The following is a 23,323-nucleotide window of genomic DNA, read 5'->3' as shown; positions in this document are numbered from 1 at the left end:
AGTTTACTTGATTTTGATATGCTTGAAATGATGGCTCACCAAATTAAGAAATCCTCAATAACTTTTAGTTGTACCTAATTATTCTACATACAAGAAAAATTAACTTAAGTAACATCACTCAAGACTAAAGGCTGTTCTTATTAAAGACAACATTAGGTATACTCTTCTGTTACTCCCTTCTCTATTTAGTTTTTTTTAAAATTAATATTTAGCTGTAGAATTTTGTTCTTAAAATGCAATATTTCTTAAATTATATTTTTCTAGCATTAGTTGAATAATTGTTGTGCATTTCCGAAGGAGAGATTTGAAGAAGCATAGATTGAAACAGCTGTCATGCTACCAAATCCAACATCCTGACGTTAATTTCAAAACATTCCTCATTCTGCCAGGGAATGGCCTCCCATTGCTTTCCACAGAATCAAATCTCACGAAATGGATGTTCCTTTGAGGTCCTCTAGGCTGAAGCTTACTCTATCAGTTGAGACCAGATCATTTCTGACTCTGCATTCAGCCCTAACCTTCATTTGACAGCCCATAAGCCATGTCATCCTCCAATCAAAGAGGAGGTCGTTATGAGACATTTTTCTTTATATTTTAGTGTCTCTTTATATATTTTTATCACTGTATGGTTCATAAAGCATTTTTAGATCCATTATCTCGTGTAACTGTCACAATCCAATAGGAAAGGTACAAAATCTGTTATTAGTCCTCTTTGACAGGTGACTCAGAAAGGCAAGGTGATAAAGTCATTAATGTCAGAGATAATATAAATACCTAGGTCTCTTCACTTCCAATCCAGTCAACATTCTACTATCCCTCCTAACATTCTCTGGTCATTTAGGGAAAAGTAATCTTACTGCTTAAAATGATATGTCATTTACGACCGTAGAACTACGTAAGAGCCTAAGAAATCTCAACAGATCTTTTTTTAAGATTCCTCTTTAAAGTAATATTAGTCTTTTAAATCCATTTCAGAATTAGCATAGAGAATTTCCTGGAATACACAGAAAAACGATTGCATTTAATATACACAAACTACAACATGAAAGATGTCAACCCACTGAAGCTGAGGCAGGACTTGAGTTGCAAAGGTTCTAAACCTTAGTAAATTATGTAGATATGATGGTTAATTTTATGTGTCAACTTGGCTAGGCTATGATGCCCAGCTGTTTGGTCAAACAACAGTCTATAATATTGTTATGAAGGTATTTTTTTTAGATGTGATTAACATTTAAATCAGCAAACTCTGAGTAAAGCAAATTACCCTTCACAGTGTGGGTGGGCCTCATCCAATCAGTTGAAGGCTCTCAGAGACAAGAATGAGGTCCCCCAAAGAGCCAAAGAGAAAGGAATCCTGCCTCCAGACTGCTTTCAGATTTGAGCTGCAACATCAACCCCTTCCAGAATTTCCAGCCTGCCAGTGTTCCCTGTAGATTTTGGACTTATTGGCCTCCACATCTGTGAACCAATTCCTTAAAATCTCTCTCTCTCTCCAGAGAGATGAATAGATAGATAGGTAGATAGACATATATCCTATTGGTTCTGTTTCCCTGGAGAACCCTAATATAGGGTTAGATTCATTAACACCTATTCCCAAGCTCCTTCTCCTTTTCTTTCTTCTGGCTATGGAAGCTGGATGTACTCAATTTACCCACCTCTCCTGCAGTCATAGATGGCTGTATGACATAATTCGAACCAGGGATATGTAGGCAGAGATCTATGGGGAAGACTTCCATCCTTGAAAAAAGGACTAAATTCGTGTCAGTAGAAAGTCTTCCCCCTTCCTACCTGGAACTAGGATTAGTTTCTTTAAAATGCTTGAAATCTATACGCATGAGAACAGATTCAACACTCTAAGGAAAAGCAGACCAAAAAGAGAGGAAAAGCATGGGACCATGATGCATCATTCAGTATCTACTTAGTCAGGGCCGACTCACTTACACATTCTGGAAAATAGACAAACAAAAGCCACTGTGGCCAAGTTTTCTGTCTTCTTTAGTTAAACACATTCTTATCTGACACAATAACTTGTAAAATAGTTTTTACAGATCTACTCCAATATTTATAGCATTAAACTGGTAAGTGTTTCCTTAGAGAAAGGTTAGTAGAAAATAATTTTAAAAACTAAAAATATTATGAGCCCAGGTACAATTTATTAAGTACTTAATGATTTCCTTAATTAAAATCTGAGAGAACAATTAATGAGTATCTTTTTTTAAAAGGCCTCATTTACAGCTAGGCTGGAAGAAATCAGTCCTGCCAATCAGTTGATACCCACAAAGCAAGACTAAGAAGTCAGTTTGCCCACAAATAGTTGTAGAACAACATTAATAAATAAGAATATAGCCACAATTTCAGGCTAGATATACTCCTCACAAATATACATGTTTTAAATTATTTGCAAAGTTGCACAATCAGAAGCTATTTTCAGTGGATTAGTCAAAATGAAAAAAAAAATTTTTTTTCAGTTAGCATGATATATGAACCTAAAAATAGCATTACAGGCAGGTTTTAATAATATCATGGAGGCTCAGATAGAGGCATTTCAAAATGAACTGGATTGGAAAGACTGAGGCACATTGCACAGGAATTTGAATAAAGCTGTTTTCAGAGTACATTAAGTTAACCTAGTGGCATAAGGGTTTCCAGAATTCCAAGACCTTACTCTAACTGAGAGGCCAGAAGAGATCCTCTATACCCAGCGGTAAAAGAGGACAGTCATTCATACTTTTCAGGGTCCATCTGTCATCTCTTGTCTGTAGTCAGTTCAGCTCTTAGGTAGACACCGACACAGTCAAAATCTCTGTTTCTTCTTTTGTGCTGTGACCCCCTCTTCTACAGCTTTGACCTAGGGGAGGCCAGCCTGCCCACACCATGCCCTCAGGGTATAATGCAGACCCCATCTTGGCTCAACCCTTCTCTATGCCTGGAGAACTGACCTACCTAGTCTTTAAAGTTAAGGTCAACTTCTCCATGAAGCCTTCCTGCCTAGACTTTATAGCCCCCAACGATGCTCCTTTTAAACATTTACAGTGCTTGTCTACGTACAACTCATCGATTCCATGCTCACTTCCACACTATTAACATTCTCATTTCGCTCTTTCATTTCCCACTACACTCTAAACTCTGCATGGGAAGAACAATACGTGGAATCTTATACTTGGTAAGTGCTTCAGACACACTCATTCTGATATGATCTAATATCCTGATATTTCTACTGTATAACTTTACATTTTGTTTAAACTCAAGAAGTAGCTGTATCTTTCTAAAGCTGTTATCTGAAGCACCACCTTTATTTTCATATTCTGTCTACAACTAAGCATACGGCTGGCACTCAACGCAAGCCCGCTTACTGTGATAATTCTAGTAAGTATGGTAATAACCCCATTTACCTGTAGGGATTTTCAGGAGGATTTTATTAACAATGTAAGTCCATGTAAAAGTCACTCCTAGAAATTAATAACTATGAAACACTCACATTAAAAATCTCTGAAACAGTAAGCATTTCTACAAAGTTTTAGCTCTTTTTGAAAAAATGTATTTCACTATTTCTGAGAAATTACCTCTATGTGTGTGTTTTTCTGAGAAGTAAATGAGAAATCTTCATTCTAACATAAACTAATTATCAGAACAAGAAATATTCTTAAGATAAAATGAGCTCTCAGAATATACCCCAATAATGGAAATTCTAGTGTGATATATACACCCATGTGTACTTCGTTTCTAAATAGTATAGCTAGAAAACAATTTAAATAAAACTGACAGCCTACATTTTTAATCTTGCCCTGAGGTAGAGTAAAATATACTATATTCTGTTTCTATTGAAAATGAAAACTTTAATGTTAGATATTTTTCTTGTAAACATAAATGCTAAGGACTGGAAGAACTCTAATAATTTTGGTCCCTTTAATTTACTCTTCACAGATCTCTTCCAGAAAGATTAAGAGACTCTATCTCTAACAGGTAAGCACATCTAGTGGAGAGAATGCTAAAACTAAAGGCAGCACCTCTCCATTCTGGATCTTTACTGTCTGATCTTTGTAGCCTACCTCTTTTCTTTCCAATTTCCTTATACTGAATATATTTGAACTTGTCAATTCCAATCTGACAACACAGATTTAAAATGAAACGTCATTCTTTGAATCCTCAGGCAGAAGGTGAATGTAACATTTCAAAAAAAAATACAGTCTTTGGAATCAAATAAACCAGAGTTTGAATCTAACTCTGACAGCTCTCTAGCTGTGTGACCTTGGGCAAGTTACTAAACTGCTCTGAGCCTGTTATCCACTTCTAGCATAAGACAAAGGAAATTTCATCTCACTCATTCTCCCTTACAGCCCAGTACAGTGCTTGCTACGTAACTAATGATCAATTGTTTTACAGCTATATATAAATATAAATCAATTTGATGCTTAATTTGATATTATATACCCAGAAAAGTTTAAAAGCTTAGATTGTTTACCATAAACATCATAAAATACTAAACATTTCAGACATTTCCTAGCATATTTATTCATAACGAGATGGAGTAGAAATTAATAAAACCACATCAGGCTTCAGATCAGCATTTGCTTTTTATACTACGATAAGTTCTTGTTTCGGCTTCCATTTTCTCCACAAGCTATATACCTTAATTATTAAAGTGATCCAGAGACACATCCAAATTTACTTCAATAGTTAAGTATAGCATTAAGAAACAATCTGATCAAAACAGCTGTATAAAATGATGCCAGCACTACCAACCAATTTTTAAAATAAGAGAAAATCTATTCAATCCAGATCTAGATTAATTTGGTCAAGCCACATTAGTAGTTCTATTCTACAGAAAAAAAAATAACATGGCAAATATGCTAACAAAAAATGTATTCACAATTTTCTAATACTCCAAAATCTGTGACTGTAAGTGTATATAAATTGGCCATAAGAATCATGCCACTAATGTCACTCTTGATTCAACTTACCCAGGAATTGTGGAGGATGGCTGTGTTAAACTTCCCATCAACACATGCATATAAACTGAAATTTAAAACTAGGATGGTGAAACAGAAACCAAAAAAGGAATTCATCACTCAAATCCCCCAAAAAATTTTTTTCACATAGTGTTTTCAATCACAAATCTACCTTTGGACAAAGAATAAGATGAAAGCAGGGGCTCTTTAAAAAATAAAAGCACAAATGTTTTACATAAGCAGGAATTGTCAGTATTATTACTTACAGACTTTACACAAAACTGATAACTGCTATAGAGTAACACCTGGAAAGCAATGGAACAGATCTTCCAGTATTTTCAGACACATTTTACAACTGTCTGGCCAAATTTGGTAAAATCAATTACACTCATTATCAACTGTTTCAAGCAATTCTTCAAAATGATGTATTTGACAAAATGGAACTTTGGTCTAATTCAAATGAGATTTAAGTTTTTTAAGCCTTGACTATTTTGAGAGTGTTTGCTAGGTTTCTATTCGCATCTATGAACACTAAACCTACTTCATGTGACACTTTGTTAAAAGTGTCAAAACGGAAATAAGATGTCATATTTTCTCTCTTAATCTAGCAATTCAGTTTTACAAGAAAAGTGTAATGAAGCTTCATAATGTGTCCAGAATATTAGGTCATTGTGGTTGTATTTTGTAAGATAAGGAATCAATCTAAAAATGGACTGAGGTGGAATAAAATCTGATAATACCATCTGAACACTATGAACTCTAGAAAACAAAGAAATATTAGGGAAATAAAGGATAGAAAATTAAAATTTTGTTAAGAAAATTAGAAGTTAGGTAGAAAAAAGGACAGAAAAATAAAATTTATTTAAATTATGGACTTACAGGACCTCATCGAAAATGCCTACATTTATAGGGTCTGATTCAAGAATTTTGTTTTATTATAGAACTATCATAATTATATTATAATGATTATGTGTTTCAATTAATACAATGCCATTCATTATATTGCTTAGGTTTCAAAAAATTAATTTATGGTATACTGTTAAATGCTCTTTAAATGAAAAAACAAGTCAATTATAATGGACTTGAAATTATTTTTACAATTGACTGTTAGACAATCCATATGTAGAATTTACTCGACTGAATATATAAATATGGTAATGCATGTGTAACAAATGTGTACACTAGCAAAAGTAATCATCAGTTACACACTTACAACCAATGAAAATAAACATTTACAAACACTACTATAAAATATATTGTCAGAAGAACAAATACTGATTAACAAAGATTATTTGACTGTGGTGGGTCTCTATACAGACTTTCCAAAGTTAGGAGATGTTCTTTCTGTAATTTGACCACAACTTCGTAAATCTTTAAGAATATTTAATTTAAAAAAGGGAAACCAAGACAAGATATAGGTTAAATAAGAGAAATGCAGAATTTTAAACAACCATAAGGTAAACACATGAATCTTAATGTAAGCAGTTATATGGGGATGATGGATTTATATGCTATGTAATTAATCTAAAATTATCCTGCTATAAATCTACTTGTAGCAGAAGCACCTACAGTGCAATTAATTGAGACACAAAACAGAATTATATGTTCATAAATCTGAAACTCCAGTTTGACAAAGGAAGACATATCCTAAGAGATGTGGAACATTGATCTAAAGCCATTTCAGATAGAAGTGTTATAAAATGATTCTATAAGAATAACCTCCAGGTATAACAAATGATGTCATGTAAATATGCAATAAACTGCTATCTTAAATTTTCAAGGAAAAGAACTTGTTCCACTGCCAAATAATACTATACGATAAAGTTCCATGCCATATGCTTTAATGACCCAAAATTTGTTTTGCAGTCTTATTGCAAAAATCTACACAATGACATAAAATATTGCGTAAAAGATCTGGTAAATCACACAATAAATGGAAGTCCAAATTCATAACTTAACATTTATTATGCTTTATGCTCATTATCCACTTACTGGCCTTTTAGTAATAAAGCACCCCTGTGACTCCCCATTAAATGTCTTCACAAGCTCATACATTAAGAAATGTTTTATATATACAGATATACATTTATACTAAATATGATATAATACACATAATTGGTATGTATATAATCAACATGCAGTCTGATAATACAACAGAGCAATACTCCTGCCTATATAATCTGGGAAAGTTGTTCAAGCTATGTGGGCCTCACTTTTCAAATATTTACAAAGGGCTACAAAGCCATGTATGATACCTGACCCATCATCTCTCACCCCTTTTCCTCTCTGATCTCACATTTTACTACTCTCCCAGCACCTTCTCAACTCTAGTTTCTCTTGCCTTCTGGCTAGTTCTTGACCTGCCAAATACATTTCCCTGGGGACTTGTCCACCTACTGTTTTTGGCTGGAAGGCTTCTCCCTCAGATATCTGCATGGCTCAAGTATCATCTCAGTGAGGCCCACCAAACAATCCTATTTAAAACTGCACACCCATCATCCTGCATCCCTTAGCCCCTCCCCTGCTTATTGACTGTCTTTCCCCTCTAGAAAATAAGGCAAGGACTTTTGTCTATTTGTTCTTTCTTTTTGACTGCTCTAACTCCTGCGCCTAGAAAAGTGCCTGGAGTATCAGGTGCTCAGTAAGTATTTGCTGAATAAATGAATGATGAGCGAGACTCAATGTACCCAAAATAGAAGTCACTTCTTCTCTGCTCATGCCTCAAATACACCAATCACCGAAAACTACTCTTCTTCCATTACTCCCTATTGCTAGGAATATTATAATACCGTCACCTGAGTCCAAAACCTAGGAGTCACCTTAAACTTTCCCCCATTCCACCCTTACATCTCACCAATCACCTACTTTGGTCAATTCTCTCTCCTCATTACCTCTCAATTCCTTCTCCTCACCTCCACTTCCACTTTGACTCTTTGATCAAGACTCATCTCTCATTTGGTCTGGGGCAACAGCCTCCTAACTGTCTTGTGTCACTAACTCTAGGCACAAGAGATAATCCATCCTTCCATTCATCTAATCCATCCTTCCATGCTCCAGCCACTGAACGGTAATCTGATCATGGTTACCTATGAAGTATTCTTCAAAGCTCCAAATTATGGAACAGATTTTTCACTCTGACTGCTCATTAGAATCACCCAGAAAGATTTTTAACATACTATTCATGGGCTCCATAATAAGTGGATCTAAACCAATTACATCACCCCCACTAATTCTAAGAATCACTGATCTACAAGGTATACTCTAAACCTTTGAGGATGACATACAGGGCCTTTCACAATCAAGATCTACCAACAGCTTTTGAGCCTCATGTCTCCTGCCACCAGATATGCTTGAATCAAACACACTATTTGCTATCATGCTATTCTTCCACCTTTGCCTTCCCATGTATCCCCACTCACCTGGCAATGTCCCTGTGCATTACTTCTAGTTTGGAGGAAGCACTGCATTTTCCTGTTCTCCTTGGGAACTTCTTCCCTTACATTCCTGTGTATCTTATACTTCCCTCCATTCTAGCAGTCAGCTATAGCAGTGGACAAGGAAATATCTGAGAATAACTGGCTGAAATCAAAGTTATTCATTTAAGTTTTTAAGTAAGTTTTGGTTTCTGTACTCAATGAAATGGATCACTGATACCTTTTTTCCTTTTGAGCTCCAATTCAAAAAGTCATTGTTAAAGCAAACAAGTCAATGAAAACATTCCACCTATACTTTAAGAGCTCTATTACCATATAGTTATTCAAATGTAATAAATAAAACCATCAGTAACACCTTAAGCCTTTCATGAATAAACAATGTATTTTTTTCTAAATATGTTTTAAAATCAATCTTGTATTTTTCTAAAACAAAAAAGTAATATATATGAACCATGAAAATCAGACCATGAGGAAACATACAATTGTGAGTGATGGCTTTATATTCATTGTCTTTAAATCCAGTGACTAACTCTCTGGAACAGACGAGTAATAGACATAGAAAGAAATGCAGAAGTGCTGATTCCTTTCCTATAATTTTTCCCAAAAGGAAAATATAACATTTATGGAATAGTTAAGAATGGCTTGGATATTTGAAAACAAAATTAATAAAAAATAATTTATACAAAGGTCTAAACCCTAGAGCCACATTAGAATCACCTGGGAAGTTTTTAACACTACCCATGCTACAGGCCTCACCTGTAAAAGACTCTGATATAATGAGTCAGGGATGGGTTCCATCACCAGAATTTTTTCAAAGTCCCCCAGGGGACTCCATTGCGCAGTCAGGGCAGAGAACCACTGAATCAGCACCCTCCCTACTACAGCAAAGCCCAGCTTTCAGAAGACAGTTGCAATAAACGCTTTCCAGTCAACATTATTTCTTTCCCATGAGAGGAAAAAAAGAATATGAACATTGTAAATTGGAAAATATTAATAATAGTTAACAGTTATATAGGAATTAGTACATATCAAGCATTATTCTAAGGGCTTCTAATACATTGACCTTTTTATTCCTCACAATGGCTCTGTAAAGTTGGCACTATTTTATGCCATTCTGCTTCTGCAAAAATAGCTAACAGTTACAGAATGCTTAACACTGCCGGGTATTATTCTGAGTGCTGCTATATACATTAACTCATTTAATCTTCACAACAGTGTTGTGAGGTAAGTACTGTTGTTATATCCATTCGACAGATAAGGAAACTAAGGCACTGAGAAGTTAAGTAACTTGACTAAGGCCATTCAGCTAGTGAATGGCAGAGCTGGGATTTGAAGCCAGGTAGTATAGTGCCAGACTTAATTAAAAAACAAAATCCTGGTGTTCTGTGCTATATAACAGGCACAAAATATATTAATATGCCTTAAAATTACTAAACACGTCTTTGGTTTTCTCCTCTTCAGGAGACAGTAATACAAATGAGAGGAAGATGCTCACTTAAGAAAATTAAAATAAGAATCATTTGATCCTAGTTCCAAGACAGGTACCAATGTTGGACCCAACTGGAGCTTTCATGACTTAGAAGGAAAAAGATTGAGAAGGATGACAGAGATGGGAAACCCAACTCTGTATCAGATGTGAAAGCAGAGATTGGTTAGAAGCCTGAGTTCTCCTCCCTGGGGGCTCCATGAGGAAAAGGAAGGTCTGTGTGTCCACTGCTTATAGAACGTGCTCAATAAATGTTTTTGAGCAAATGAAATCAACTGGCTTTTAAGATGTGAGATGACTGAATTCTAAAGCAGAATACTTAAATTTATTTTCACCCTATATTTTTTTTCACATTTTAAGATACTCATCATGAATATTAAATAATCTTATTTCATTTAAAATTTATTTTTGTATAATAGGCTATTAGATTAAAACATTGTTTCATCATTAAAATGATGATCTTTAAATATTTTAATCTGTGCATGCAAAAATTTACATTAAAATTAAATTATATAGTAAATTTAATAAATATATAATTATTTATATAACTGACAGAAGTATAATTATTAAATTTATGAAAAAAGACACTTCTAGGGCTTCCCTGGTGGCGCAGTGGTTGAGAGTCCACCTACCGATGCAGGGGACACGGGCTCATGCCCCGGTCCGGGAAGATCCCAGATGCCGCGGAGCGGCTGGGCCCGTGAGCCATGGCCGCTGAGCCTGCACGTCCGGAGCCTGTGCTCCGCAACGGGAGAGGCCACAACAGTGAGAGGCCCGTGTACTGCAAAAAAAAAGACACTTCTAATAATTAGCTCAAAAGCTAGGTAACCACACTGATAACTCAAGGCCGAGTTATTAGGAATTCTCTTGGGCCTGACTCACGGCTCCTCAGGTGGGGTCACCATCTGGTCCATGATCTTGCTGAGGAAAGCACAACCACAGATCTTCCCTTAATCAAGGACACAATGGCTACACTCTGGGTTTTCACCAGAGAATATGCATAATTCAAATTTCCTGTTGGCCAACCTAATATAAAACATTTGCCCGAGAAGTAATACCCATAGACGGCTCTCTGAAAAGTATTCTGAATTTTAAAATACAGTCACGGAAGTTATCCAACAATGGTGTACCTGACCATAATTGCATTGTCTCTAAGTAGAATTCCTCCTGAAGAACTGCCCTTGTGCATTACAGTCTTGGTTTATATTGAGGGAATTTATTAGAAACAGCCAAGCAAATCATACTATTCTACTTATCAAAGAAGTGGTGCTGAGTATGTGATCCCTCAGAACCCCTGTCTGCTCCATGGGGAAGATTTCTCCCAGGTCTTAGTATCAAGTCAAGCTAGGGTTCTCTTTAATGCCAGGAAAAAAGGAACTCAACATGTATTTTTCCTTTTTTTTTTCTTATTTTTCTATATATGTCTTCCTTTTTCCCTTATTTCTTCACATTTTAATTTTATTTTATTGTATGTTACTTTTATTAATCTGTATATTTCTTTAAACCATCTACTCTATAAATAAATACGCTCTACAATAAAAATGAATGAAACAGAAAGGGATAATGAAGAGTTCAACTACCACTGACTGTGAAGAATGAGGGATACAGCTTTCAAAATTATAAATGGTGAGTGAAGATTTTAAAATCTCAGAATATTAAGAAATCCATTTCATTCATTAGTTCCCAAAACAATGCCGGTTGAATTTTTTAAATAAATATATTATTTTCATTCAGTTAATTTAGAAACTTGTAACATGCTTTTTATACTATAAATGTCCAACGCCTTTGCAAGACAGGCTAACATTAAACGTATGTCATGACTCAAACTGATTTATTTGTGGTCAAGCCTTAACGAGAGTATTGTTTAACAGGACAGTAAATGAAAAGAGCATGAGAATTCTGAGGAACTGCAGCCCCTCAATTTTTCAGTTTACATGTTTTCCTATTGCTCAATAATATCAAATAATGACTCATATGATTCAAGACACTGATTTTATTTAAATGAAGTTTATGTTTAGCTTAAACACCTTATTAAAAGTTACTTTTAATATATTTTGTGCAAAAGAAGTAACATGCTATAGTCAAAGTAAAATGCAGTATAGTTATATGATAGATTACATTTTTTTGTATGTTGAGCACTAATTCATTAATTCACTAGCTGGAAAAGAGATTGAAATGAATGTTTCTCACGTAGCTTTTTGGAAACCAAGACAAAGGAAGTGGAAGTAGAAAACTGACTAGAAATTTTTTCAGGAAATTAGAATACTTTTGATCAATTAAGGAGGAAGAGTATTCAAAGTTTTTAACTAATATGAGTGTTTATGTTATCATGGAACTCATTTCAAATTGCGTGGAAGCATCTTCCAAACTTTGCATTTTTCACAACTGTTGGAAAACACACATTGTCAGAATTCAGGTGGTAAGGCATTAGTTAACAATGAAAACAGACTAGCTAAGACTACAAAACATGGAGAAACTGTACCAAGTTTGTCCTTCAACTCACAATGCAATTTTATTTTGTACAATGAAGGAAGCAGTGTGGCAGAAAAGAGATTTCATAAAATCAATGCGGGATGATTTCATCTGACAAGTGGAATGGGGGTGGGAAGAGTAGGTGTGAGAAGCTCACTACTTTTAGTTAAGTTAAAAACTAAATATGACTGAATTAGAACCAAGAAAAGACTGAATTTTTGAAGGACTGAATTTTAGGTAAAAATCCCAGACTTATACTTCTTTCATAGATATTAATATACTTTAGCGGCATAAACCATGTTCATGATACAGTAAAATTAGCATTACAGAAAAGGGAAGCTCATAAGTAACAGAAAGAAGCTAAGAAGGATGTGTGACAGCCCTATAAGAATGGGACAGATATTTTAACCTTAATGGTTATGTTACCAAGAATTTATATGTAGTTACATTTTTTATGGTATAGTTCTCTGGTATTACAAGCCCTGGGAAACACTTCCAGAATATATCCTTTGGTGAAATAATGGAATTTTCTAGGGTGTTTACAGCCTTCAGGGGGCCAAGATTAGACATAAGACATTCTGGTGTGAAATTAACTCTTTAAGAAATCTATTAAAAATCGGTTTAGTCATAAGAAATGATTTTTTAAGCCACAGGGAAGTATTTCCATCAACATGGAACTCTGTTTGCTTTGGAACAACATTTAATTAGACAAAATAAAGATACGTATTTTTTGGCTCCATTTAACTGCTAACATTAAAAAGATAAATACACACTATTCTGAAAATGACTCTTAGATGGATGAAATGCAAAACTCCCTCACAGGGAGAAGAAGAATCATTGAAATTATTTTAATGCTTTAATGTAAGTGATCTCATTAAAACAAAAACCAAAGAAAAGGAACTTCCCATTCTGCTAAGACACAGAATGAAAATGAATTGTACAAATAATTTTTCAACAGTGAGAACTTTCTACTCCTCACTAGTCTAGTAATTTACTAAAAAATACCTATAACAAAGAAAGTGTAACTGTATTATACGATTTACAACTCTAAACAGCCAAGTTTGAAAAACTTAATTCTCTGTAAACTATTTAAAATACACATCTCATTCTCACTAGAAAATTACTTCATTTCCTAGAGAATCTTTTAATGACATTTGCAACGTGTGGATTATCTGACTCAAAGTATCAACACTCTTATGCCTACCTGGTCCAGGCAGTTAAACTAAACGTGCAAGAAGAGGCTGGTGCACAACAATAGGTCATGAAGGGACTCAAGACTGCCTGCCTCTGCTAATGGCATCAAAAAACAAAATCAAGAAAACCTTAAAACACCCCACATGCCAAACGACATTTAAGAGCCATATGCAGCCTCCCAAGCTGCCAGATTGTAGCTCAGATAACTAGAAAAGCAGTAGCCAAGATAGAGCTCAACCAAAAATGTGAACTTGGCCAACAGCAGGTGCCAATAAATTCTAACACTCACAGAGTGTAAAGCATAGAATAATTTTTCGTGATCATGCTTCAGTTAGTCCTCTATACTTATACAATTAAGATATAAATGAGTATAACAGCAACCCACGAAGTCTGATGATTATGAACATCTGCCATATGTCCTTGAAAAGTAGATGTTTCTACCTCTAGGTAGGGAAGGAAGGATCTCAATTCTGACTCTCCAATGGTCTCAGGTACAGAGAGAACCAGTCTGTCTGAGACCCATCAGCAACCAAAGCCCTCTTTATTCAGAAGAAGTCAAGCCACTCCTGGGCCCTATGTGTCATGTCTTGGAATATCAAGGTTGGCCTGTCATGAGCATTTAATTTACTGAGAACGTGATGAGAAACAATGCATATCAAAATGCATTTGCAATGTATTTTATTGCTCGTTAATGACAGAAGAAAGGAAAAGTAGGTAGAGATGACAGAGGAACAAACAGAGCAAGGGGCCAACAAGCAAGACATATTTTCCCAGACCACCAGGACCTTATCGTGAGGAAGAACCGAAGCTATTAATATATATCACTTCCTGAAACATCTGGGAAACATCAGGAGGGGTTTCCAGCTGCCTTGAGAGACAAGTTCCAGGGTGGTCTTGTGAATTGACTGCAGAACGAGATACTACTGACTTCCTTTCCTACCAAAAATTCCAATGAAATTCAGAAAAGGAGGCTAATCTAGAAATTCGTACAGTAATTTTTTTTAATGTAGATAGAGTCTGATCTGTTTGAGATTCCTTCAATACATATATTAAATAATCACTTGTTAAATAATGTTTTCCACAGCCTCAAGATCAGTTATTTAATATGATACTCAAAGACTGAAGCAAATATTTGTAGTGCATGTCTGAAAGTCATCCATGCTTTATGTTTTACCAATATTGGATTCCTCATAGTTCTAAAATACTGAAACATACTCATTTCTTGTTCTTTGCCAAAAAAACCTTACACTTGTATTCTTCATTGGAAAAAATTTTATTTCATCTGACTTTTTGATGTAGATGAATCACTCATTAATAATAATTAGTAAATGAATAAAATTGATGAAACCATATTATATGTAATATCATACATGATCTATTCAGTATTACGACAATAGCTAACACCTATTGACAATTTACTACGTGCCAGATACTATGTAGAACTTTACAAGGATCATTTCACTGTTTCACTTAATCTTCTACAAAATCTATGAGGCAGACACCATTACAATCTCTGCTTTCAATTGAATTAAACAAGGCTCAGAGAAGTAATTTTAAAAAGACAATGAAACTAATGAGTGGTAGACTGGTGACTCAAACCCAAATTCAGTTTATACCTCTCTCTATCTCTCTCTGTTCCTCTATCTCTCTGTCTCTCTCTCTCTCTCTCTCCCTCCTTCCCTCTCCTCCCTCTTGCCAATATTATGCTTAATTGTATATATACACAGAGAAAGCAGACTTTAATTCAGCAGTAAAGAATACTAGAAGATTCCTAGATTTTCAAATAATGTAATTCATAGACAAGAATAGCTACACGCTATACAATAATTGTAATATTTTTGTCCAATTCTTTTCCTACAAGACCTGCAAGCCTGTTTATCATTTTTAAAAGATAACATTCCATCATGATGCTTCATTTATTCAAACTCAAAAATTGTGAACATGTTTCTGTAACAGCGCTGTTAACTCTGCAAGAACTTTTATTAGGAGGAAAAGTCAAACAAAATCCTAAAAGCTATGGAAAGTTTAGCAAAGAAAATTCAAAATTTTAAGAAAATTCTGTTGTAGATGGTTCTTATAAAAGAAATATGGAAACAAAATTACTGATGGGTTTCATAGTTTATTCTATGACCAGATGTGAAATTTCACCTTTATGTGAATGCCAACCCAGAGTGGAATAGATTAATTTTTCCATATAATGTGAACAGTAGCATAGTTGGACATTTCAAGTAACCTAAAACCCGACCTGGAAAGCCCGAGTTTGGCTGTGCCCCAATCTACCTACTCAGTGTCCAAGAAATGTAAAACACACCCTAATGTTAAAATGCTTAGATATAATTTAATTGTATACTTATCTTTACTAAATTTATTAACAGATAATATTTAATATATTCCTTGGTAAAGAAATTTTCCATTATTCCTTTAAATAAGACTCAGGGTCAGGGTTAGGGTTAGGGTGAGGGTTAGGATTAAATCAATGCCACCTCTAAAATAAATGTTGTTTAAATAGCTCCTTTAAAGATTGAAATCTCAAAATAAAGTCAATTCTATGTAATTGCTTAGCAAAATATAAAGTCAACATTCTGAAACAGTATCCCTTTAGAAGATAACATTTTCTAATGCTAGGAAAAAATGTAGAAATTATTTTTTTCATACAGATTCTGAAGTTAGTGATGGGCAATTGTCAGTCTAAAATTCAAATGTATTGACAAAAGTTAATGTAAACATGGTGATCATAAAGTTATATCCTACAAGACTTGGAGTTCCCTTTGTCTCTTCTTTCACGTCAATTAATGAAAAGATCTAAGATTCCACTTATTCTAACAGAGAGGGTGCAGATCTACTATTAACTCCCCTTTAACCAGAAAAAATGCCTATATTATAAATAAAATATTAAATCAATTCTTGAGCATGTAGGTCACCTCAGCATACTGTCTTGGATCAGGAATGGGCAGGCTGCTATGTGAGGACTGTACCTTCACAGCAGAATCAATGAAAACTTGAATGGAGGGACATAAAAGGTTTGTTAAAACTTTCTATGTGATGTTAAGGCAATAAAGCATCAGATAAAATAATTTTCCATCATTATTTAAAATATGATTTTTTTACTCATCCATACAGAGACAATGTCTGAAAAATAATATTTTCATGTAAGCAAATATCAACTGACTGTGTTTTCCATATGAAGTATTTTTTTGCCTTCCAATTAGTTTTATATTAAATGGAAAGACAAATCTTTTTCATTGAGTTTATTAAATTACCTATTTTTAAACTATAATGTGCTTATCTACATTTTTATTATAAAGGTATACGTAAGTTGGTTTTATAAAAGAAAATAAGTTTCTATCAATAAAAGGAAGAAGGTATGTAATAATTTTAAATTTGCATAGCACATATGCCAAGTAACTAGTTACTATTAATACTTACTTTCTGTAATAAATATAAGAAATACTTCCCCATAGTGTAAATATTATGATGCATAAAAAAGAAAGCTAAATTAAGGAAAGTGGGATTACATTTCTAAAAGAAAAATGAATGGGACTGTGTAATCTTGAGGTATAATGACTTCACAGGGAACAAGTTTTCATAAAATGTTTCTTCGATACTGAGAAAGCATTTAACTCCAACCACTTGAAAACCAAACTGTAGTGAAAACTGCAATACGTTATTTAAGTGTTAAGTAACTTTTACTAAGATTAACTTTCAGGAAAACTGTTTTAAACGCAATGCTTTTCATTTCAAAACCAATTTGTGAAGGGAAAAAACCTCAGATTATTTCATAAAACGAATTACTACAATAAAACAACAGTTCATAACAGATTATTTAAATAATGGGTGCAGTTGAGAAACTGGAATGAGGGCAGACACAAAACAAAATTTTAGAGAACCAGTCATAATATTAAGCAGTTACTTAACATCGTCAGAACTTCTGTTTTTCCACATAATCATGCCTTTTAAAGTTTTGTGAATAAGTCTATTATAAGTGATACAACATTATGAGTTAATTTTTCCTATGCTTTAAAAATGTATGTTAAATTTCCACATAAGAATCTTCCAAGAAACTACAGAGTTTAACTATTTGAAAACAAAGAGATGCGATTATATACCTAATCAAAATAACAACAAACAAAGGACGAAATGCGAAAAGCTACAGCCCAAGAGAACAGAATTAGTCCTCTTGTTAGAGACAGGAAACGGATACGCATGTATATAAACACCAATAAAGCAAATAAAGCGAAAGTAGCATCTTCCAGAGATGTAACTATAAACATAAGCTGCTGCTTAAAGTTACGGGTCACGCTAATAAGAAAGCCTTGGACAGGCCTCAGCTCTGATAAGAAAGGCATCTCCCACAATCGCCCTTGTGTCCATCACTGGCTGTTGCTATCATTTTCAAGCAAAGACAAAGATACAGAGAGAATAAATAGAATTAGACTGTAAATTGTCACCCACCTGTAATATGAGAACATTTTCATCACAGCTCAAGTCTTACCTCATAAGACCAGACGCACTGAGTCCCACCAAAACGTCGAACACATCTTCCTACTTCCACGTCCTCGTGAGTCGTGTACATTTCTCTGAGGCATTCACCAATATGTGGCACCATCCTCCTGAGAACCTCGCGACTGAAGATCATTCCAGGTCCTCCCATGCAGAAGTTCTCCCCAGGCTCCAGCCCCAGCTTTCCAAGTTCTTCAATATTCCCCAGGCCAGTCTGGCCCAGGTAGAGGGGCTTGCTGCTATTCAGTGATCTAAGAAACTCTTCCAACTTATCACCTACAAAGAGAAAGGCAACAATCACTCCTTTTCCTAATTTCATAATCATTTATAACACACCAAGCAAGGGAAAGAACTTCCAGTATTGTGCATAAACTCCCCACAAGTCTTATACAATTGAAAAGAAGAAAAACCTCTTTGAATATTCCATTATTTTAAAAATACTAATTTTTAAATTATAATAAAATTTTCATCACATATACCTATCTATCCACCTATAAGATATTGCATTCACCAGGAATGCCCTCTTTTTTAAATGTTTGTATCAAATTACCCAATTCATTATTTTCATATCTAATTATCAATATTTCCTCTGCCAACCATCTCTAAGGATTTCACTCCTCTCAACCCAAACCCAAGAAATCTCTAGTTATTAACTCTACACTCCGTTCTTGTTAAATTATAATAAAATTTAATCAATCTTCTAGTCAATGAAAAACCTTAAGTCTGATGACAGTCATCAGATTTTTTTTTTTTTGCGGTATGTGGGCCTCTCACTGTTGTGGCCTCTCCCTTTGTGGAGCACAGGCTCTGGACGCGCAGGCTCAACAGCCATGGCTCACGGGCCCAGCCGCTCCACAGCATGTGGGATCTTCCTGGACCGGGGCACGAACCCGTGTCCCCTGAATCGGCAGGAGGACTCTCAACCACTGCGCCACCAGGCAAGCCCATCAGATTTTTTTTAAAGGTGAAATAATGACAAGGAGAATAAAGACAGGTTTCTTAGCATGTATGAAGTAGTGATAAAATTCTCAGAAATAAAATATTAATATTCAGCCCTGATTGGCAGACCACTGATACCCTGATAATTGATTTAGTTTAGTGTTTTGTCCGTAACTAAACTCAAGTCATATACAACCCAAAAGGTGTGTATATACACATATGTATGTGTGTGTATATACATACATACATAGAGAGAGAGAGAGAGAATATCAAACTTGCCATGAAATATAACACTTCGGAACTTTGGAAAGTACCCTTTTAGGAAAAAATTAACACTTGTTAAAATTTATATAATTGGGTTTATAGTTTGTAAGTTCATCAGAAAAAACAATTTTAAAATAAAGTTCTGTAGCTAAAACAGTTCCAAAGCATTTCGTACTCTACCAAGTAATATACTGGAATAAGTAGTCACCTTCTTTACATTCCCAGTCAGCATTTCTACTATCAGTTTTGATGAGCACAGCAACTGCAGTCGTTATCTTAATGCTACGCCATGCCCCTTGGATTTAGTGAGTTTCAGCTGACTACTATTGGGTTCTTAATACAAAATGCCTTTAATTCTTAATAGAAATGGAAAGAATATGGCATTTCAATGTTCTGAAGGACAATCTTTCAAAGCACTAAAAGATATGACAGAAGTGGATGCTGTTAATGCATTTTGGAAATTGTCTGCAAAGTGTGGCAAACTTCTGCCAGGAAACCTTTGTGATTTTAAAGACACACAGAAGACATGGGGACTATAAGATAGTGGATCTATCAATTATAGATATCTACATAACTTATACCTACCTATAAGATACTGCAATCACCAGGAATGCAATCTTTTTTAAATGTTTGTATCAACTTATCCAATTCATTATTTTCATATCTAATTATCAGTACCTTCTCTGCCAACCATCTCTAAGGATTTCACTCCTCTCAACCCAAACCCAAGAAATCTCTAGTTATTAACTCTATACACGCAGTCCTTACCAAAATGTGACAGGTTTTTTTGGGGGGGGGTCTTATTTATTTGTTTTTCCTTGAGTATGTAAAAGATACTACCTGAATCAGGAGAAAGCAATGAGGCTACAATTAGAGTGGTGTAAACTAAGTAAGGGCTGCCCCCCTTTGACCAAGAAGCTAGGAAATGTGGAAAGAAACAGAGGGAGGGGCTTCCATGGTGGCTCAGTGGTTAGGAATCCGCCAGCCAATGCAGGAGACACGGGTTCGAGTCCCCCGTCCTGGAGGATCCCACATGCGGTGGAGCAACTAGGCCCCTGCGCCACAGCTGCTGAGCCGGAGTGCTACAACTACTGAAACCCACGTGCCTAGAGCCCGGGCTCCGCAACAAGAGAAGCCACCGCAATGAGAAGCCTGCGCTCGCAATGAAGAGTAGCCCCCGCTCGCCGCAACTAGATAAAGCCCGCACAGCAAAGAAGACCCAAGGCCGCCAAAAAACACACGCACACACCAACACACACAGAGGGAGCCCTCCTTCAATACAATCTAGCTACTTCCCTTGTGTTCCTCTCCGCAAAGAGCAAGACTGTAAAGATTTCCTCCCGCTCTAAAGAACATTCCTCTGCTCAGTTTAGCAATCTCTGGCCAGAGCCACTCACACGCAGGGTGAAGGACCGCGCCTCTTTTAAAACGGACAAAGTTTTCTCGTGCTGGGGCTGCGCGTGGTTTTGGGAAGGACTTCCCAGCCCCTGCTTAACGCCGCAACCACCAAGATGGACTGGAAAGTATCCAGCCTAGTGTGTGCTAGTACAGCTTGGAGCTCCTAGGGTCTGGATAATTCGCAGGCGCTGTCCCCTTTTCCCCCACCACCAATTCCAGTCAATACAGCCATCCCCCTCAGGGTTTTACTGAGTTGTTGCCGGGGGCGTAAGGAACTGCTTGAGGCTGCACTGCGGTGGCTGGAAGGAGCTGTGCGCGGGAGCGGCTGGGATGCTCAAGGACCCCCACTGAGCGGCGGGTGGTGCAGAAGGAAAGGAAACGCACAGAGAAGGGTGTGGGACAGCGAAGATGATTCCTCAATCTCACCAGTTCCAAAACTAAGCTTGATCCAGTAAAAACAAAAGGATAGGGGGATAATCAAGATCACCGATCTCCAAACTGGCTCCCGCCTGCATCCTCCACCCTCCCTTTCTCCACCGAGGACACGCCCCTCTGGACCGATTAGGGAAACTACCACCACCTGGGGCTTTCAGAGCAGTGTAAAGTGCGAACAGCCTAAGGCTTAACCCCGAGGTCCCTTTCCTCGCCTTCCTACACGGCAAAGAGTAGTAGCAAGAGATGGGCGGAAACCAGAGCAGCAAGAGTGAGGAAGGCGAAAAAAGCTGGGCAGGTGTGAGGAGGGTCCAGACCGCAGGAGAGGAGGAGGAGCGGACTAAGAATGGTGGGCGGAGGCGAGCGGGGGTGGGGGGCGACCGGCTCGGGGCGGCAGGAGCCCGGAGCACGTGCTGGCAGAAAAGCAGAGAGGGGCTGGCCAGGGATAGGGGCTGGCTTTCCTGGCAGAGAAAGGAGGCGGGGAGACGGGACAGCAGGGGCTGGGAGGTCACCTTTAATGTAGACATCGTCGTCGGCGCGCATGAACCACTCATACTTGTCCAGGTAGTGGTCGTGCATGTACTTGATCATCATGAAGGACTTTTTCTGGGGAGGATAGGAGTCGTCCACCCCAGGCAGCGCGATGACAGGCAGGGGTGGCGGGGGGTGGCCAAGCCCAGCGTTGGGGGGCTGCTGGCTGGAAAAGAACTCCACACGGCCGGGGATAAAGCGCGCCCAGGTCCGTTGCACTGCCAGCGCGCGGCTGCCCAGGTACTTCTGCGCGGTCATCACCCCCACGTACAAGAAATCCCGGGGTCGGGAGCTCTGGGCGGCGGCGCCCCCGTCTCCGCTGCCGTTGTGGCTACTCCCCGGCCGACCGCCTCTCCGCTTCCCAGCCGCGCCTCTATCCTCCTCCTCAGGTTCCCCTTCGGCCACAGGGGCTCCGGGGAGCCCCGTCGCGCCTTCGGGCTCGCGTCCTCGCCGCTGCTGCTGCAGTGGAGGTGGCTGCTGCCAGGGGCTGCTGCGAAAACTGGTTACCCCCGGCGCTGCTTCAGGCAGCTGCGGCCCCTGGAGCTCCTGGCGCGCTGGGGGCGGCGACTGCTCCGGCCACTGCCGGGCATAAGGCTGAGGGAGCGGCTGCTGCGCGCCGGCGCCAGCGGCCGAGCGGCCGTAGTAGGAACAGAGGCTGGAACCGCGTCTCTTCCTCTCGCTCAGCTCGGCCACTCTGGGGGCAATGAGCCAGGACGCGGCAGTGAAGCCCAGCACCAGCCCCAATGCCACGCTCATCCACGGGCGGCGGGAGCGCACGGCCATCGCGGCTGCCCCGGGCGCTGACGCTGGCTGAGCGGCTGCGGCGCTGCGCAAGGGTCTGCCGCTTCACACCCGCCCCTCCTACGCCTCAACGCCCCCAGCCCCGGCCGCCGCCCGCAGCCCAGGCTCTGACGCCGCCTCCGGGTCTGAGCGCTCCGGACGCCTAGCCGGCGGCGCGTTGCAGCTGCTGGCCGAGCTCCCCGCTCCGAGCGAGGGTCGGGAGTGAAACTTCTCCCGGCGGTGGCGGCGGCGGCAGCGAGAGGAGCTGCAGGAGGAGGAGGTGGAGCGGCGGCGGCAAGGCGTCCGCTCCTAGGCTGCCACCCTGTCACTTGCGCGCCTGGTCCCTCCCTCCTCCCTCCTTCCCGAGCCCCCGCCCTCGCTCCCCCCGCCGCCGAGCTACGGACTGGCCCGGAGGAGGAGCCACGAGCACCACCGCTGCCAGCCGGGGGAAGCGCGGGCCGCGATATTTCCCGGTCACCCGCCCTCGGACGCCCCCCGCCCGCGCCTAGGTCCAGAGCCGGCCTCCTCTCCGGAAGGAAACGATCCCTGTCGGGCCGCCTCCGGCTTCCAGCGCCGACGCCCCCTCGTCTCTCCTCCCCCGGTCCTAGTTCTCCGTCCCATTTCCCGTCCCGTCCCGCCCCTCCGCCAGCCTCGCAACACCCGCGTCCGGGGGCTCCGCCGCCCTCCTCCCAGCGCGTCGGCTCCACTGACCTCATCAGCGGAGCTCGGGTCCCAGAGCCCCCGACGAGCGCCCGCAACTCCCTTCCCGTTCGCCTCCCCCAACCCACAGCCGGTTACGTCCCGGCGTGACCCTTCCCCATTCTGCCCCGCCCAGGTCCGCCCAGGCTCCTGTCTTCGCGTTTTCGGTCTTTTTCGCGTTTGTTTCGCGGCTGCCACTTCGGGTCTACTCTCTCTACTCCTTATCCCGCTCACTGTTCAGGAAA

General features: G+C 38.8%; 1 protein-coding gene across 1 annotated transcript in view; it reads right to left on the bottom strand.

The window, feature by feature from the left end:
• CHSY3 (chondroitin sulfate synthase 3) overlaps positions 1 to 22,723 on the bottom strand; it is a 277,070-nt gene extending 254,347 nt beyond the window's left edge. The window contains exons 1-2 of the mRNA XM_067731641.1: positions 21,581 to 22,723; positions 18,028 to 18,311 (exon numbers count right to left, since the gene is read on the bottom strand). Coding sequence (XP_067587742.1) covers positions 18,028 to 18,311; positions 21,581 to 22,382 — 1,086 coding nt within the window. The 5' untranslated portion in view covers positions 22,383 to 22,723. The remainder of the gene's footprint in view (positions 1 to 18,027; positions 18,312 to 21,580) is intronic.
• Between the last annotated feature and the right edge of the window lie 600 nt (positions 22,724 to 23,323).

Source organism: Pseudorca crassidens, chromosome 3 (assembly GCF_039906515.1).
Source record: "Pseudorca crassidens isolate mPseCra1 chromosome 3, mPseCra1.hap1, whole genome shotgun sequence".
NCBI classification, from domain to species: Eukaryota; Metazoa; Chordata; class Mammalia; order Artiodactyla; family Delphinidae; genus Pseudorca; species Pseudorca crassidens.
Note: the sequence above shows the minus strand (reverse complement) of the source record. Positions and strands in the feature narration are given on the sequence as shown.